General features: G+C 37.3%; 1 protein-coding gene across 2 annotated transcripts in view; it reads left to right on the top strand.

Annotated features, from left to right (window-relative positions):
- Positions 1 to 19,125, top strand: part of gtf3c2 (general transcription factor IIIC, polypeptide 2, beta) — a 177,686-nt gene that overhangs the window by 46,305 nt on the left and 112,256 nt on the right. For both annotated transcript variants that reach the window (XM_039749019.1, XM_039749020.1), the window contains exons 5-7: positions 6,173 to 6,264; positions 7,005 to 7,082; positions 7,770 to 7,868. In XM_039749019.1, coding sequence (XP_039604953.1) covers positions 6,173 to 6,264; positions 7,005 to 7,082; positions 7,770 to 7,868 — 269 coding nt within the window. The remainder of the gene's footprint in view (positions 1 to 6,172; positions 6,265 to 7,004; positions 7,083 to 7,769; positions 7,869 to 19,125) is intronic.

The following is a 19,125-nucleotide window of genomic DNA, read 5'->3' as shown; positions in this document are numbered from 1 at the left end:
TTTACTTTTTATAATCATGGTCAAGAAATGAAGCAGACATGATTTATGATATGCAAAAATCAGGTTTCAGCCCTATTTAGTCTTCTTAGGCTAGCCAAAAATATTATTTTATATGGTACTCTCCTAGTGGGCAATGGCTTATATAGTAATGCAGCAGATGCCCAAACCATGTGAAAAAACTTGTCTTGAAGTAACAGAGCTAATAATGAGCCAGCAATTTATACAAATTAAATTCACAATGAATTTTGTTTCATTTAACAAAAAAGTTTGTGAAACAACAGGGAAATTCATGCAATTATTACAGGAACAAAGGTGTTTATGCTGTGTATTGAAACACATTCCTCTGATAATTACACCTGCATCTACCTATCATGTAGCATTAAAATAAAGTTCTGTAGTGGGGAAAAACACATCACTGGACACTCTTGATGCCAGGTATAGGCATTGAGCTGTGGGATATGCATTGTGCTGGTACTTATAGTAGGATGTCTGCTTTGCCAGCTGTGATGACAATCCTGGAGATTTACTGGGAGAAAAATAACTATACCTGGTAGAGTCTTGCACAGAGCTTGGAGTATGCATCCTTGTGTGCCTGAATCAAGAAACCTGAAAGGCAGTTGGTAGGTAACATCAAAAGTGTATTGCCATGTAGTGCATTTTCCAGCAAATAAAACACAGTAATGTGTCTGATAGTGCTTTTTGGTGCATGTCTGTGTGGAAAACGTCCATCATGTTACCTTTATAAAAATTCGCTCCATCTCTCTTGTGTTTGATTGAAGTTTAAATTAGATTTGGGGGGGAAATATTCTTCTTTTCCACCTCAAGAAACCTTTCAAGTGAGTTTTGTGTTTCACGTTTACAACATCACATATGAAACAAATTTTAACTTCAGTTTTGCACAGTGGAACTGCTGTTTCACACATCACTAAAAAGAGCAACACCTGACTACGTTTTCCAGAAAGATGAAAGCAGATGATTCATTAAGGTACAAAACACCTTGTGTTTATTCTTAAAAATGTAAAATACCACTCAAATTTTTGAAAATATACAGTTAGTCTTAGACGGGCATCTTAAATTTTTTTGGATCCTTTTATATAATTGGCCAAATAGCTTAAATTCCTGCAGCCTTTTAGGTGCGTTTAGCTGTGACAGTTGCAGCAACCTTTTCCAAATAATCAGCTTTATAGTAAATTTTAGGAATATTACTCCTTTAAGGCGTCAGGGTTCACATGGGTAAGGATTCTGATATGTTGAACAATTTTCTCTGTATTGGTCAGTGTTTCCTCATCTTTTTTGAGTACTGTGTAAATTGGTTGCCAAAAATTTGACGTACAGTGCAATTCTCTAATTTAACAACAAATCCTATGCTGACATTTTGTTCTCTTAAGATATTTTTATTTCCATGGACTGGAACTGAAAATTAGTCTTTTTTATGTAATATTGTTTTATATTAGAGAGAATTCTTGAAGAAAAATATGTCTGTTGCCCACACTTTCAAGAGTGATTTTGGCCCGTTTGTGTCAGACTAGTGTGTTGAAATTAATTAGATGACGTTTGTACTTGTCATTTACAAATACTGCATCAGATTCTCAATCAGATTGAGACTATGGCTTTAACCAAGCCAATGTAAGTTATAAACGTTTTTTGTCCTTGAGTCACTTTACTTTTGTCTTGAGCCCTGGGTTGTCATCATGCTCTAAGATGAACTTTTGTGCAAACTTCTAATTTTTTGAGGACTGAAAACAGGTTCTGTTGCTGTATTTGCTTGTAATTTCCACCATTCATTCAGTCTTCTGTTTTAACTGTCCCTGCCAATGAAAAGCATCCCCATTGCATAATGCTAATACTTCTGAACTTCACTGTAGGTATGGTATTTTTGAGGTGTGATTCACATTACTTTGGAGGTGTGATAATGAATGTTGTTAGTGCATATGCACCACAAGTTGGGTGTGCAATGGGTGAGAAAGAAGATTTTTGGAGTAAGTTGGATGAACAGTGTACCCAAGGGACAGAAAGTGGTGATTGGAGCGGATTTCAGTGGGCATGTTGGTGAAGGGAGCTGTGGAGACGAGAAGGTGATAGGTCAAGGTGTCAAGGAGAGGAATGAATAATGTCAGAGGATAGTGGATTTTGCCAAACGGATGGACATGGCTTTGGTGAATATGTATTTTAAGAAGAGGGAGGAACATAGCCAAGGATCAAAGGGTGAAAGTTGATAAATGAAGACTACAAGATTGAGTTTAAGGAGGAGGTGAGACAGGCACTGGGTGGCAGTGAAAAGTTACCAGACAGCTGGGAAACTACAGCAGATGTAGTAAGGGTGACAGTAAGAAGGGTGCTTGGCGTCACATCTGGAAAGAGGAAGGAGGAAAAGGAAACCTGGTGGTGGAATGAGGAAATACATGAGAATATACAGAGGAAGAGGATGGCAAAGAAGAAGTGGGATAGTCCGATAGATGCAGAAAGTAGACAAGAGTACAAGGAGATAAGGCGCAAGGTTAAGAGAGAGGTGGAGAAGGTTAAAGAAAAGACGTATGATGAGTTATATGAGAGGTTGGACACTAAGGAGGGAGAAAAGGACCTGTACCAATTGGCTAGACAGAGGGACTGAGCTGGGAAAGATGGGCAGCAGGTTATGTTGATAAAGGATAAAGATGGAAACATACTCACAAGCGAGGAAAGTGTGTTGAGCTGATGAAAAGAGTACTTTGAGATGCTGAATAATGAAGAGAACGAGAGAGAGAAGAGGTTGGATGATGTGGTGAGAGTGAATCAGGAACTGCAACGGATTAGCAAGAAGGATGTAAGGACAGCTGTGAAGAGGATGAAAAATGAAAAGGCTGTTGGTACAGATGATATACCTATGGAAGCATGGAGGTGTTTAGGAGATGGCAGTGGAGTTTTTAACTAGATTGTTTAATGGAATCTTGGAAAGTGAGAGGATGCCTGAGGAGTGGAAAAGAAGTGTACTGGTGCCATTATTTAAGAATAAGGGGGATGTGCAGGACTGCAGTAACTACAGGGCAATAAAATTGATGAGCCACAGCATGAAGTTATGGGAAAGAGTAGTGGAGGCTACAGTAGGTTAGGAAGTGAGGTGATGATTAGTGAGCAGCAGTATGGTTTCCTGCCAAGAAAGAGCACCACAGATGCAATGTTTGCTCTGAGAGTGTTGATGGAGAAGTTTAGAGAAGGCCAGAAGGAATTGCATTGTGTCTTTGTGGACCTGGAGAAAGCATATGACACGCTGCCTCGAGAGTAGCTGTGGTATTGTATGAGGAAGTTGGGAGTGGCAGAGAAATATGTAAGAGTTGTACAGGATATGTACGAGGCAAGTGTGACTGTAGTGAGGTCTGCGGTAGGAGTTACGGATGCATTCAAGTTGGAGGTGGGATTACATCAGGGATTGGCTCTGAGCCCTTTCTTATTTGCAATGGTGATGGACAGGTTGATAGACGAGATTAGACAGGAGTCCCCATGGACTCCTGATGTGATGTTTGCTGATGACATTGTGATCTGCAGCAATAGTAGGGAGCAGGTTGAGGAGACCCTGGAGAGGTGGAGATATGCTCTAGAGAGGAGTGGAATGAAGTTCATTAGGAACAAGACAGAATACATGTGTGTAAATGAGATGGAGGTCAGTGGAATGGTGAGGATGCAGGGAGTAGAGCTGGCGAAGGTGGATGAGTTTAAATACTTGGCATCAACAGTACAGAGTAATGAGGATTGTGGAAGAGAGATGAAAAAGAGAGCACAGGCAGGGTGGAATTGGTGGAGAAGAGTGTCAGGAGTAATTTGTGACAGATGGGTATCAGCAAGAGTGAAAGGGAAGGTCTACAAGACGGTAGTGAAACCAGCTATGTTATATGGGTTGGAGGCAGTGGCACTGACCAGAAAGAGCTGGAGGTGGCAGAGTTAAAGATGCTAAGATTTGCATTGGGTGTGACAAGGATGGATAGGATTAGAAATGAGTACATTAGAGGGCCAGCTCAAGTTGGACAGTTGGGAGACAAAGTCAGAGAGGCGAGATTGCGTTGGTTTGGACATGTGCAAAGGAGAGATGCTGGGTATATTGGGAGAAGGATGCTAAGGCTAGAGCTGCCAGGGAAGAGGAAAAGAGGAAGGTCTAAGCGAAGGTTTATGGATGTGGTGAGAGAGGACATGCAGGTGATGGGTGTAACAGCACAAGATGCAGAGGACAGAAAGATATGGAAGAAGATGATCCGCTGTGGCAACCGTTAACTGGAGCAGCCAAAAGAAGAAGATGATTCACATTACTTTTAAGGCTTTCATCTCTTTGAAATTTATCAAAAAGCTCTTTGTTAGTCTTCTTTGACCACAAAACGTTTTTCCACATTGTAACTGGGTCACTCTTATGATTTTTGACAAACTGTAAATGTACTTTTACTTGGTACTTTTTCAGTAATGGCTTCTTTTGTCCCAGGCTAATGTTATTATGTTTCAGACAGCACACTGGTTTGATTTCGTTTCCACCTCTGAAAATAGAATCAACAGTGCCAATCAAATGTATTAAACACTTAAATATTCTTTTGCGCTTTTTCCAGATGCGCACATTTGTAATTATTTTATGTCAGACTTCTTTGAGTGATATTTAGTCTTCAACCTCATAGCTGTTCTTCAGATTCACAACCTAAATAATTATCTCCTAACTTTTTTTCCTAAAATTGACAGGTTTTATTCAGTAACTCACAGGTGGAGGCCAATTGTAAGTGAATTGTATCCTCATTAGGCAATTGCATTTCAGAGCTTCCACAGTTCAGATTTAATATTTGTGCGAACAACATATTTCCTTTTTTGTTGTCTTAAACATAACATTTAAAAAATTATTTGGAGGTTCAGAGCTCTGAAATAAAAATGCCATAGAGGGCAAAATTATAATGTACCTTTTGTTATTCAGCAAAATTAGAACATTTTTCAAGGGACAGAATATTTTTGCACGGTACGATATCTGTTTATGAATTTTCAGTAGCCTTTGAAACAGTAATACATTTAAGCTATAGATATACTAATACACACCCATCATTTTAAAATTTAAATTAAGTCATTGAAGTATTGAGAATAAAAGTAAAAGGAAGCCTATGAATAAAAATAAGAATAGACTGGACGGTTTTTCTTTCATATCAGCAACAGGCTCATTTAATAAACATCTGATTGCATAACAATATAACACATATCATTCTCAGACCAGTTTTTTCCAATTCAGAGTCACTTTGGTGTCCTGGCAGCACTGGCAGGAAACAGCCCTGGACAAGGGTATACTGTATTCCATTTCTGCAATATTCACACATACACCCACACTCATACTTATGGAGGGCTAATTTGGAAATAACAAGTTAACCCTAACACAGATGTCTTAAGGGATTTGGGGAACCCATACCAACATATCACACTGCCTTACACTGCACACTTAGGGTTAGAAGAGCACTATCTGTGTTCACTTTTTCCAGCTCTATGATCTGAAATGATCCAAAGCTTTTTTCTTCCTGAGGTCACCAGCAATTATGTACCAAGGCCAATGGATTTATGCAGAGGAAATGATCTTGTAAAGTCTGTTGTTCAAAAGGTTGTTTGTTTGTCTATCTCACATACACACACACACACACACACACCTACCCTTGATCTCTACAACTTCTCATGATGTCTCTGCCCCTCCTGATAGTGTCTCCCTCTTAGGTCTTTGGACTCCACCAGAATTTTCATGTCAAAAACTCTGCAGTAAAATGCCAAGGTAAAAGTCTTGATAAGGCATATGCTAAGCATTGCCCAAACATTTATCAGAGTAGTCTCTTAGTTGTACACTGACACTAGGTCCTTTTCTTATGTGTCTGCATTAAATAAAACAAAGTGTGAAGTAAACCTGGAGTGGTAAGGTCATGATCAATTGAAAAGGCATGGGCATGATCTGGAGAGAGGTAAGCAAAATGTAGTGGTACCTGTCGGCTTTAAATGTCACATTATTTTTCGAAACTGACTCTTATTTAGTAGTTGAGTTTTCTTTCAAAATTCTTGATTATTGAATATTAAGATTTATACTATAATTTATGACAAGTGAATTAAACAGGTTTTAAAATGTGTTGCCACTGTTTTGTAAGTACTCTTTTGAAATAGTCAGTAAATGACAACAGAATTTAACTATCTTTATTTTCATCAGACTAAACCAAAGCTGAAGGGCACTGCTGCTAATGGTTTGCCAAATAATGTGATGGGACCTGTTTGGAACTGTTTTAACATGACAAAGGAATTGTATGTATTAATAATTTATTTATGTTGTAATTATTTAAACCTTGAATTATACAAAATGTGTATATCTGTGATGTGTTCTAATTTAATACTTGTAAGGAGGTATTAGCAGATTTATCTGTAACTATTATATTGCAGTCTAACAGGTTTTTCTATGTGTTTAATGGATGATATTACTCTTTCATGTTCCTGCTCTTACATAGTGCCAATGCAAAACAATATACTTAACCACTGTGGTGTAAACCTTTCTGCCCATGTATTCCTGTTAAAGTTTAATTTGTAATAAATAAAGTGATAATTTATTAATGTGTTGAGACATTAGAAAGGGTTATAAAGAGGAAAGGAAAATCATTCATTATACAAATACTCTTAATTCAAATACTCATAATCCAATTATTACATTAGATATGAATAAATGTAAAATGGTGCTATTTTGATTGATGTTTGCCTATTACATTTGATTGAGATTGAAAGGGTGAAGTTCAAAAATAGTTGTTTTAACATCTAGATTATCAACATATTATTTACTATAAGTTATACATTAATAAATAATTGACAAAAGTTTTATATTCTGAACTTCCTCTAAAGGTAAATGTTTATGACTCCAACTTAAGTGTTATTTTTCATTTTTACATATTCCATTTGAATCCAGTAGCACTGAAATATTATAAAAATTTGCCGTGTCATTTTTAGTTTTCTTTGCAGTACACAATTTCTTTTCAAGATATTTTATTATTTCACAGTCGAGAACAGCACTTTGCTTCATGGGTGTTTCCAGAATGGATTCCATCAATGAAAAACTGGAAGTTTTTAACAGATATGTATGTTTCTTTTATTTTAAATAGTTTTCAAACAAAACAGTGTTATTCTGATATGACAACCATGTAACTGCTGCTGCACACTGAATTTGCAATTGGTGTTTTTGCTTCTCATCTTTAAATGGTATTTTTGATGTACATAGTTTAAAGTGCTAAAGAAAGTCTTGGACACCAAAACTGTTGCTCCATTCTCTGAACGCACTTATTCTAATATAGCTTCTTGCGGAGCTTCTGTCTGCCCCAGCAGTATCAAGTACAGTGATGGAACCAATAGTGCATGTGATACTATTACTTTGTTGGGTATATTCTCGTAGCCACACTCAGTCATAGTAGGCTAGTTTACTTTCAAAACCTTTTCCTTACTGCATATAAATGAACTCATCTGTCATCTAGATGCTATAATTGTCTTTTTAAGGTAATTTCTGTTTCTTCACCAGATTATTTTCTGTTATAGGTGTTTGGCCTTTCATACTCTCCTCTAACAGTTTTTTAGTACTGCATTTCTAAATGTACTTTAAAATCATTTTTTTTCTAATGTTCTTGCTTTTTTGCTGTCTAAGGTCTCTTATGATAGTGGCTGCTGCTAAGAGGTGAATGTAAAATGAGATCTGATGTGTCTGAGAATTTGTACCACTAATTAAACTTGCATATTTTCATATCTTGATAATTAACGTTTGTCTTTTTGTTCAGGGAAGCTGTCAAGTATTTGCCCAAAGAAAAACTATCACCACCTTTTATGGTGAAAAGGGAGGGACTTGATGATGATACTTCAATTCACAGAATTAACAGGTAATATAAAAAAAATATACAGAATCTTAACATCACTGTTTGGTGTTTAAATAAATCTATGAAAATAGTTTTAAAGAAAAACATGAGCCAGATTTTTTTTTTTGATATGTTACTTTACACATACACACACACAACTAAGGATTCAAGTCTTTATTTTATTTTATTCAAGAATTTTATTTCAGTGAACGTTTATACAAGAAGTATCTAAGGCACTTTACATAATAAAGGCACATGCAATACAAACATACTAAAGTCAACAGTCAATAAATGTATAATTACATAAAACAGAGCAATAAATAAGATATACTAAAATAATAAATGAACATAAAAACTACCTAAACACCGGAGTATTAAAAGCTTGCTTAACTAAAAATGCCTTCAGTCTTGATTTAAACATTTCTAAACACTCCAGCTGCCTAATACTGATCGGAAGAGTATTCCAAAGTTTAGGATCGTAGAGGCTGAAGGCTCCAGCCCCAAAGGTTTTGGAACCACAAGCTCCGTTTGCATGTAATGGTTTATCAAAGTGGATAAATGTGAGAGAGATTTATTGTACAGTGCCTTGAACGTTAAAAGCAGAATAAAAAATAAGTTTATTAATTGGAAGCCAGTGCAAACTGTATAAAACTGCTTCAGCTAAAACACAGCTGAATTGTATAACATTATACAGGATGAGCCAAAAAGAAGTACCATATTTCAAACGTTTATTCTACAAAAACAGTACAAGATAAAATACATTTCATTACGACATCAAGGGTATACAAAATAGTTTCTTTTTACTCTGTTTTAAAAAATGATGTCTTCAAGGTAGTGGCCATCATCAGCCATACACTCTTTGAGACGATTTCTGAATGCTCGCATGACTTGTTCGGCCAATTCAGGGGGAATAGCGGTGATTTTGTGGCAAATAGTGTCCTTGAGGGCTTCAAGGTTTTGAGGTCAGTGCGTGTATACCTTCAACTTGAGGTAGCCCCACAAGAGGAAAGCATGTGGAGCGAGATCAGGCGAAAACCACCCGACATCGCCACATTCCCAGGCCTGATATATACATGTTAAATATATGCATATATTTAATACATATGTATGTATTTTATATACTGTGAGCTGGCCAAGCACAGTTCAAAAAAGAAACCGGGACAAGCGAAGAATAGTTGGGACACCAGCCGGTTTTCTTCTTCAAACTTAAACAAGTGCCTTCTGGCAACAACTAGCATAACCCCATAGGTCAACCACAAAAGAAAATAAGGGCTCAGGTGTAGACAACACAACAAATAAGAGGTCTCCTGTGGAGCTCTCACTTGTCAGGAACTGGTCCCAAAAGACAGCTCAGTAGAGGCAGCTCAGCTTTTTATAACAGGAGTATTGGAAGGGTCAAAGCTAATTTCCCTCACTGTGTGACTTTTTAGAACTGCGGGGAGAAAAGGCGACAACACAGCGACAGCGCCCCCTCTTGCCCCACGGGTTACCACCTACCTCGAATGAGCTAGTAAGGAGATCCTCGGATGCACATGCGTGACAGTGCATGTTTATACATTTATGTGTTTGATTATTTATTTATTTATCGTAAGAGGAAAACACAAATCTCGACTGGATTCAGAAGTTGTTTTATTACCTGGCTGGGATGCCAGTACAGTGACACAAAGTGGCTGACAGGACAGGAAAATACTTTCGTACTTGGCCAGTATAATTTCATAAATAGTCCAGAAGCTGAGAGTAGGGAATTATTCCATCTCCCATATGCCTTCATAAGGCAACCCAAACGGGACACCCGCAGGGGTGCTTGGGAGATTGAGTCTGGAAATGCAACCCCTACGTGCTGATGAATAGCGATATTGGGGGAGTACCTCCCTGATTTCTTCTTGGCCTGGTAGTGCTTAAGGAAGATCAGGCGCACCACCGGAAGCATTCCCGGGTCTGGATTAAAAAGAAGTCCATTTTCACACATGGACGAGTCAGAGTTGGGAGGCAGAGGGCATAAGGAAAAAGAATTGTTGATTTATTGTGTGATTATTGTACTTATTGTGTCTAATTATTGGAAAGGTGATTGAAGAGGACCTGACTGAGAATAAAAATCCTTTTTTATATTAACGTGTGGTGTGTCTTGGGGTTGTGTCTCTCTGGTGCCCTTGCGGTCACTATATATATACTTTATATGCATAAGTGAGTATCTCTGTGTTTAAAAATATGGTTCGAAATTCAAGCCAGAGACTTGGCCTCCCTGCAAACCTTAAATAGAAAAAAACTGTTTATTAAATGGAATTACACTTATGTGTTTGTCTGGTAAGTAGGAACAAGCAGCTCTGCATTGCCTCAGCAGCTAGAAGTTAGCTCAGAACTTATTTTGGTATTTTCATTCTCTTATACACAATGTTGGCAGTAGTATCACACAGTTAGTTCCTATGTACTTGCTGAAGAAGAATTTAAACATACACATGTGGGCTAATAATTGCTCGTTGTATCCTGAAAGTCATTATGTACTGATTAACAGAAGGCCAAGCCTGTTGAGTAACATCTTTTTGTTTTATAACTTATTGGCTTGTACTACAGTATAAAATATTATGTAACCTTTTGTTTATGAAGTGTTTTGTGGTAAAGAATAAGAAATTTTTTTAACTTTTATTGAATTTATTGAAAGCATTTAATGTTCCCTACAATCAAGTTAAACTATTACTACTACTACTAATAAATTCAATTCAACTCCTACCCAGTATAAACTTCTTATTCTAAAATGTTATTGGTTTGTGGCCTGGTAAGGTTGGAGCTCAATTGCAGCGTTCGCAGGTTGGATTTTACCCTGGAAACATTTTGGACAATTTTAAACAAGATAGATCTCCTCAATAAAAAAATTTAAGTTGAATAATTCAATGCTTATGGAGCTAGAATTCTGTGTATAGCTGCCTTCCACTCCTTTTCTGAAATGTCGAGTGAGAGATCTTTTTCCCGCTGTACTGTGGGATCTTTAAAAGGAAAGGACTTTAAAATGGTTTTATACACAATATTATAGAAATGTCCGAGTCTTCAAGACTGATCAATATTTCTTCTGGAATAGAAATAGGTGGGAGGTTAGGAAAATTGGGCAGATTTTGTTTAGCAAAGTTTCTAATTTGGAGATAGTGGAAAAATTGCATTGATAGGAAGCTAAATTTGGAGTGTAATTGTATGGGATTAAATCATTTAGAGATTTGCATATAAATAATATATTTGTATCCTACAAACATTTTTCAAACATTAAAAAACTATAGGTTTATTAAAATATTCACTAACTTGAAGTGCTTTCTACATTGGTTCTATATTCTGAGTGAATGAAGTACAATTGGGTTGTTAGTATATTGATGATTCTTCGTATATACTGTTGTATAAAGCAAGGAATATAAAGAAGGACTGCAGGATTTCATTTCTATTGCAGACCAAGCGAGTGTGTGTTCATCTATATCTGTCAATGTCCAGGTTTTCATAGCTTGTATATTTGCCACCCTGTAATAAAAAAAAATTAGGTAGAGCCATTCCACCTTCTGATTTAGGTAGTTGTAGGGTTGCCCTTGGATGTGTGGGTATTTCGAATTCCAAATAAATTAAGTTATGATTGGATCTGATTTCTTAAAAAAATGATTTGTTAATGTATATGGGGATGTTTTGAAATAGAAACAGAAGCTTAGGGAGGATATTTGTCTTGATACTGATAATTCTCCCTGCTAAAGAAAGATGGAGGGTAGACCATCTGTGCATGTCTTGTTTAGCAAGATTTTGTTGAAAAAGAGCTTTATATTTACTTGTGATGTTTACCCCTGATGTAGTAATATTTTCTGTTCATGTTCTTCTTTAAAAATCCCCTTTATCTCTGATGCATTTTAAAAGTGAACAACCAGTGGCTTAATGCCAATTGCAAATAGCAATAGAGACAAGGGACATCCTTGTCTAGTACCGCATTCTAGTTTGATGTAGTCTGAAATAATGTTGTTAACACTAGAATTACCAGAGCCTACGAAAAAACTCGTAAATCCATCCCACCTTAAATCGCTTCTTAAATCCATTCACACCTCTCCACCAGCATCTTTTGTCATCTAAATGTGCTGATGAAGACAAGCCGCAAGCAGCCGGCTATTCCATCTCCCCACCACCTTAGAATGTGTACAAACTTCTCCCAGCTCATGCCTTGATTGATTATCTGGGAGTGAAGTGGAGTTTTAGAGTGGAAATAATAGATAGTTATTTGGAACACACACATTTCATGTATGTTCCGTTTCTACAGTAATCTGTGTAAACACATTGTTAAAACAGAAACTTTTTTATATTTTAGTAATAAATGTTACAAAATGTAGGCATAAACTATAAAATGTGTGAAGCCTGAAGTCCAAACATCAAATAAACACTTTCACAAAAGGTTCAAGAACGATACAATACCTTCCATGGCGTACTGTTAAGATTTGCTGACTCTGAATGCAATAAGTCTGCTGTGCCTCAAAGACCTGAGTTTGATTCCCCGATGGGAAGAAAATGTTATTTTATTTTTCTTTTTAACCTTCACCATTCTGCATGCCTGCCTCAACTCCCTGTTTATCTATTTAGTAATAACAGCAATTTTATTATTATATAGCAGCTTCCCTGTCTGCCTATCATATAGTAGCTTTCCTTCCTTTCTATCTATATATCTATCCCCTTAGCTGTTTTTTTATATATCTGTTAGACAGTGACTATAGGGTGCCAAACAGGCAATTACAATGATTTTCAGAATATATAAAGTCATTCCTGAATATATAAAGTCAGAGTTAGAATATATAAAGTCATTACCGAATATATAAAGTCAGCGTTGGAATATATAACCTCATTCCTGAATATATAAATTTAAAGTCAGATTATATTGATATTGATTAAAATGACTCGGGCGCATTTTTAGTAAACTCAATAAGTTCCTTATACAACGTAATGAAATAAGTTAATAACATCTTTAGAAAAATATTTTTAAAAAACCCACTGTTCAGTTAATTCTTTCAAAATGATGTACTGTATGTGCCCGGCATTTTGAACACTGTATTTATTTATTCTTTTTGTATGTGTGCATTTTTGGACGAACCTCACAAGCCCGATCGACTCTGAGTGGCTTCTGTCGAAGTTTACCTTTCACTAGTACAAATGAAATGACAATCATGGAAATTTTATATATTCGGGAATATTTTTATATATTCCAACGCTGACTTTATATAATCAAACTTTGACATTATATATAATCTGGAATGATTTTATATAGAGAGACAGACAGGCAGAGAAGTCACTAGATATATAAATAAACAGGGAAGGCACATGTCTGAAAGAAAAAAAAGATCAACTGCTGCACTGAATAAGCTTCCGCGCTCTAACAACAAAATCTCCCCTCACACCCGATCTGACTCCAAGCAACAGCGCAAGTACAGACGCAAACCAAGTGTAAGCGCTGTTACTTAGAGTCAGATCAGGTTGGGGGGGTATAGTTACATTTGCGTTATGCAGCAGGATCAACGCGCAGTTATAAAGACACTTGTTCATGTTAAGTGCAGTCTGAATTATTAAAAAATATTTTAAAAGGAGCATCCCACATGAAAATATAACAATCTCATTAACTGACAGTGCATACTAGTTTATACATTTTATGTCTGTTTGAGGTTAAAAAGAAGAAAAAAAAATAGCACTTTTTCCCCAACGGGGGGTTCAAACTCGGGTCATTGATGCACAGCAAGCCTACTACCCTCTAAATCACCAAATCTTACCGCTAAGCCACGGAAGCTGTTGTATTATTCTTGAACTTTTTGTGATGTTTGGACTTCATGCTTCACAAGCTTGTCTTTATCAGCACATTTAGATGACAAAAGACGCTGGTGGAGAGGAGTGATGGGATTTAATGTGGGCCGGATCTACGAGTTTTTTCATAGGCTCTGGTAATTCTAGTGTTAATACAAAGAAGCTTCTGGACTGATATACAGTAGTTTGATCCATGCACATATGTTCGGTCAAATACAAATATATGCAATGTGATGAATAGGTAATTCCATTCAACCATATCAAATGCTTTTTCTGCATCCAAAGATAAGATCTCTGGAGAGTTAGACTTTTTGGGTTAATCTATTACATTAAATAGGCATCGAAGATTGTCTCTACATTTAATAAGACCCGGTTTGGTCTTGTGCTATTACTGAAGGGAGCACTTTCTTAGTCCTTCTAGCTAGAACTTTGGAGAGTATCTTAACATCATTATGCAGAAGTGAGATTGGTCTGTATGATGCACATTGTAATAAGTCCTTATTTCTCTTTGGAAAAACGGTAATTAATGCTTGGTGAAAAGTTTGAGGTAGAATTTATTGTCTGTGGCTTCTACAAAGTAACCATCAGGAGCTGGGGCCTCATGTATAAATGGTGCGTACACACACAAATGTTGCGTACGAACGTTTCCACGTTCAAATCACGATGTTTAAAACCTAAACTTGGCATAAAGCCACACACATTTCCACTGTAGCTCATACCCTGGTGTACGCAAGTTCCGCGCTCGATTTGCAGACTGGCGGCACCCAGCATCAAAGCAGTGCTGCTGTTCCAGTGTGGTTTCCCTTTCTTTTTTAGATCTACATCCCTGACATGGCTTTATAAATACACGGAAATTAACCGCATAGTTTTATTAGTTTAATGCATCTGATTGTAATTAACCTGTAACAATATAATAGTCCACAGAATTGTCAAACTATTCTAAATACAATAATTGTTTTAGCGTTGTTACTCTCACTGCACCTTCTTCTTCTTCTTCTTTCAGCTGCTCCCTTTAGGGGTTGCCACAGTGGATCATCTTTTTCCATATTACTCTCACTGCACCACTCAGAGTATTTATATCACTGTATCTGAGTGGGGAATCACAGCTGTATAGCAGCTGATCAGAAAGAGAATTATCAGTATTACAGCATCAAGTACATGCTGTCTCAGCCATGCTGTCTATTGAACTGCTCTCATGCAGCAAATGCTTCAGAGCCTTTCCTGTACGGACCTTGCGGTTCAGAAACCGTTTCATCCCAAGAACTATAAACGCACTCAATTAGTCCATCAAGTGCTCCTTGTAGAACTGTTTGTACTTCTAAGTACAATTACCTCACGATACAGTTATAATATTGCACAACCTGAGCCACTTTATAAAGAGCTTATTTACATATGATGACGATATAATTTTTAAGATGAAATGCAGCAAAATGTTTATTATATTATACAGATAAAACTTTTAACTTAATTTAAATTAATCTATATTGTTAATAAATAAATATGAGAACATGGTGTTGCATCTCTAGCAAGGAGCAGGCGCTTCGTTCACAGATTGTTCTTGCCTTGCGCTGTATTCTTGCTGGGACTGGTATGACACTGGATGGGTAGAATAATTTAACATGTATTACGAAGATATTTCAATATTCCTTAGAAGTTTTGAAGAATCTGCGTTCTAAGCTTACAGATGGCTTAACGTCTGTTACAGAGCTGATTGTTTGCCAACTGGGTATTTGGAGAAAGAAAAGTAAGGACAGGAATTTGGGGTTAGTACGTTTGAAAGAGACAGTACTGCTGCAATAAATTATTTCATCGAAGGTCACACACGGCGCAGGAAGCATCTTGCATGAGGCATGAACAATCACTGCACCACCGTGCTCCCATGTTTAATAACATGCTTTAACTCATATCATCATGAAAATGGTATCAATTATACATCTCAGTATTTTAATACTGTAATATCACGAATGTAATGGATTCTGTGTCCTGTCGGAGGAAGAGACATCCCATTTAAGAATTACATAGTGATTCACACACACAGAGCAAATAGAATATCAAATACAAAACAAAGCATTTAACGTGCTACTTTAGTTACGATGGGATTTGAGAAACTAGTAAATTAAACAATTTTAAAGTGAAGTTTATAATGTTCTACTTTAATGACAAAATGAACTATGCGATTAAAGTGGAAATTTTGAGATTAAAGTTGACATTTCCTGCTTTTTTCCCCCCACTGTGTGCCTATTTTTTTCTCTGTACCTTAATAAGCTTTCATATGACACTCAGGTAGTGGGCAGCGACTCACCTTTTCATGGCGACTTTGATATCTGACAACTTTTTTTTCTTCGGACACTGTGCCACTTTGTAAACTTGAGCTTTTGAGTTTCTCCGACACTTGTGTGACTAGATCATGTCACTAGAACTTCCTTGTGTTTTTTATACCACTGTTTAAACAAACAAATAGTATGTTTTTCCTTGCCTCCACTTGGTAGTTGCTGAAATTCTTTTTATTTACACCCATGCTTTGCCATTGCCTTTTCACAGAACATGGAGCTTAAGGGCTATTTATATTGATTTGCATATTCAAAGAGGCGTACTTCTGGGAGGAGTTGGGGTGGGACAGCAGGCACATGCGTTACTTTTCACGTTGACTGGGATTTATTTAGCGGAAGAACGTGGAAGCTGGTGAATGCACAGATTTACGCATCTGGATTTTTTTGTGCTTACGAACATTCCTGCTTTTGTCTGTACACCATGTTATAGTGTGAATTCTTCGCACAGCGTTATGCATGAGGCCCCTGGTGCTTTCCCACTATGAAGTGAGTTTCTTGATCTGTTCTGGTAATTTCACTGAATAACTCTGAGGCCTTCTTGGTTTCTGATTATTTTTTGTGGGAGAGATATGAGGTAACCTGTCTTTTTAAAAAATGTCTTCAAAGTTTCCCCAGAGTATTCCTGCAGAAACCTCTGAGCATTCATTTGTTTCTAAAAAAAACAGTTTAATTGTATATAAATTCTGTACAGTTCTGGTTAGCTAATAACAGGGGGTTAAGATGCCAGCTGCGAGATGAGTATGTGGTGCATAGTGATTTGAGCTCCATGATCAGATGGGTTTGGTTGGAGATAACAATAGCGTCGTATTGGCAAGATTCGATCGTGGGCAAGTGTGAAAGAAAAATTAACTTCTTGCAAGCTACTAAGTGTTAATAGTTGACAAAGCCGTTAAGCTATTACGGCAGGTTATTCATATAGGCGTCTGTCATAAGACAGGGTGCAGTAAGCTGACCAACGCATCTATTTGACACAGGAAAGATGACCTTTCCTTCTTTGGGATCTATCTGATCAGTGAGAAAAATAAGAACAGATGGTCTATTAGCGTACTAAAATAAAATGCTTAAGTAAACAATATTAGGTTTGTTTTTAAGAAATGAGGAGGAGGAGGAAGAAGAAATTATAAAAAGCTAATAGAAAAAAATTTAACTGCTCTTCTGCCTTGCAACGTAGAATCCACGTGCTAATCTGTGACTGAATAAAAATCTAATTATTTGAACTTGTCCTGTCTTCCTCAGGGGAGTTTTTTACTTCCACACAAGAAATTGTTATCTATAAAGAAATAATCAGTTCTTGAGTTGCAATGATGTTCTGGTGAGATGAAGGAATATGCTCTTAAGTATGAATTTACAAGTCTCCATAGGTCTGATAAGCTATGATCAATTAAAAACCGTGTAATTATTTTTGCAGTATTAGATGTTATCGCCCCAGTAGTTGAAGACCTATCCAGGTCTCAACTAAAAATACAATTACAGTCTGCAGCCATTCTGATTTTATGTGTGTTCAAGTTGGGAATAGATGCAAATACGTTTTGGATGAAGTCTCAATCATCCACATTTGGTGCATAGATATTTCTCAAAATCACTTTACAATTAAATAAATTACCCATTACCATGACATATTGCCCTTCAGGATCAGATACTAAATCTAATATTGAAAATTAAATTGTTCTATGAATTAAGATTCCAACACCTCTATTTTTCTTTGTATAGCTGGAGTGGAATATTTGGCTAGTCCAGTCTCTTTGCAACCGAAACCGACCCTTGCTGATTAAGTGAGTCTCCTGTAAAAATACTATCTTGGTGTTTAGACCTGTTAAGTGAGAGAGAGTACTTTCTTCCTCTTTAATTCATGATTGAGACCTTTGACATTCCAGCTCAAAAAGTTCGCTGTTTGGTCATAGAGAGGTTGCTTCTAAACTTTTGTTGCCATTTTATTGTTTTAAAGTAAGGTAGTATATTATAACATATGATAGCTTTAACCTAAATTTCCAGTACTGCCAGGAGTTATAGCTATGAAGCCTATTGTTGTATTGACAATTATATCTGTGTGGATAAAAGGGACAGATCAAAAATAGCTTGCTCTCTGTTTGTTCTCCCCCAGACCCCCCACATTTTGCCCAAGTCCCTGTCTTTTTGTCCTGAACAAAACAAACCCCCAAGCAGTGGAGTAGACGGAATAAAGCAGATATATCTATTGACTATATACATCCATCCATTTTCCAACCCGCTGAATCCAAACACAGGGTCACGGGGGTCCACTGGAGCCAATCCCAGCCAACAAAGGGCACAAGGCAGGGACCAATCCCGGGCAGGGTGCCAACCCACCGCAGGACTATATACAGTATACACTCACCTAAAGGATTATTAGGAACACCTGTTCAATTTCTCTTTAATGCAAATATCTAATCAACCAATCACATGGCAGTTGCTTCAATGCATTTAGGGGTGTGGTCCTGGTCAAGACAATCTCCTGAACTCCAAACTGAATGTCAGAATGGGAAAGAAAGGTGATTTAAGCAATTTTGAGCGTGGCATGGTTGTTGGTGCCAGACGGGCCGGTCTGAGTATTTCACAATCTGTTCAGTTACTGGGATTTTCACGCACAACCATTTCTAGGGTTTACAAAGAATGGTGTGAAAAGTGAAAAACGCGGCAGTCCTCTGGGCGAAAATGCCTTGTTGATGCTAGAGGTCAGAGGAGAATGGGCCGACTGATTCAAGCTGATAGAAGAGCAACTTTGACTGAAATAACCACTCGTTACAACCGAGGTATGCAGCAAAGCATTTGTGAAGCCACAACACGCACAACCTTGAGGCGGATGGGCTACAACAGCAGAAGACCCCACCGAATACCACTCATCTCCACTACAAATAGAAAAAGAGGCTACAATTTGCACGAGATCACCAAAATTGGACAGTTGAAGACTGGAAAAATGTTGCCTGGTCTGATGAGTCTCGATTTCTGTTGAGACATTCAAATGGTAGAGTCAGAATTTGGCGTAAACAGAATGAGAACATGGATTCATCATGCCTTGTTACCACTGTGCAGGCTGGTGGTGGTGTAATGGTGTGGGGGATGTTTTTTTGGCACACTTTAGGCCCCTTAGTGCCAATTGGGCATCGTTTAAATGCCACGGACTACCTGAGCATTGTTTC

Source organism: Polypterus senegalus, chromosome 3, assembly GCF_016835505.1.
Source record: "Polypterus senegalus isolate Bchr_013 chromosome 3, ASM1683550v1, whole genome shotgun sequence".
In the NCBI taxonomy this organism is placed as follows: domain Eukaryota; kingdom Metazoa; phylum Chordata; class Cladistia; order Polypteriformes; family Polypteridae; genus Polypterus; species Polypterus senegalus.
The sequence above is the reverse complement of the archived record's forward strand: the minus strand, read 5'-3'. Positions and strand labels throughout refer to the sequence as shown.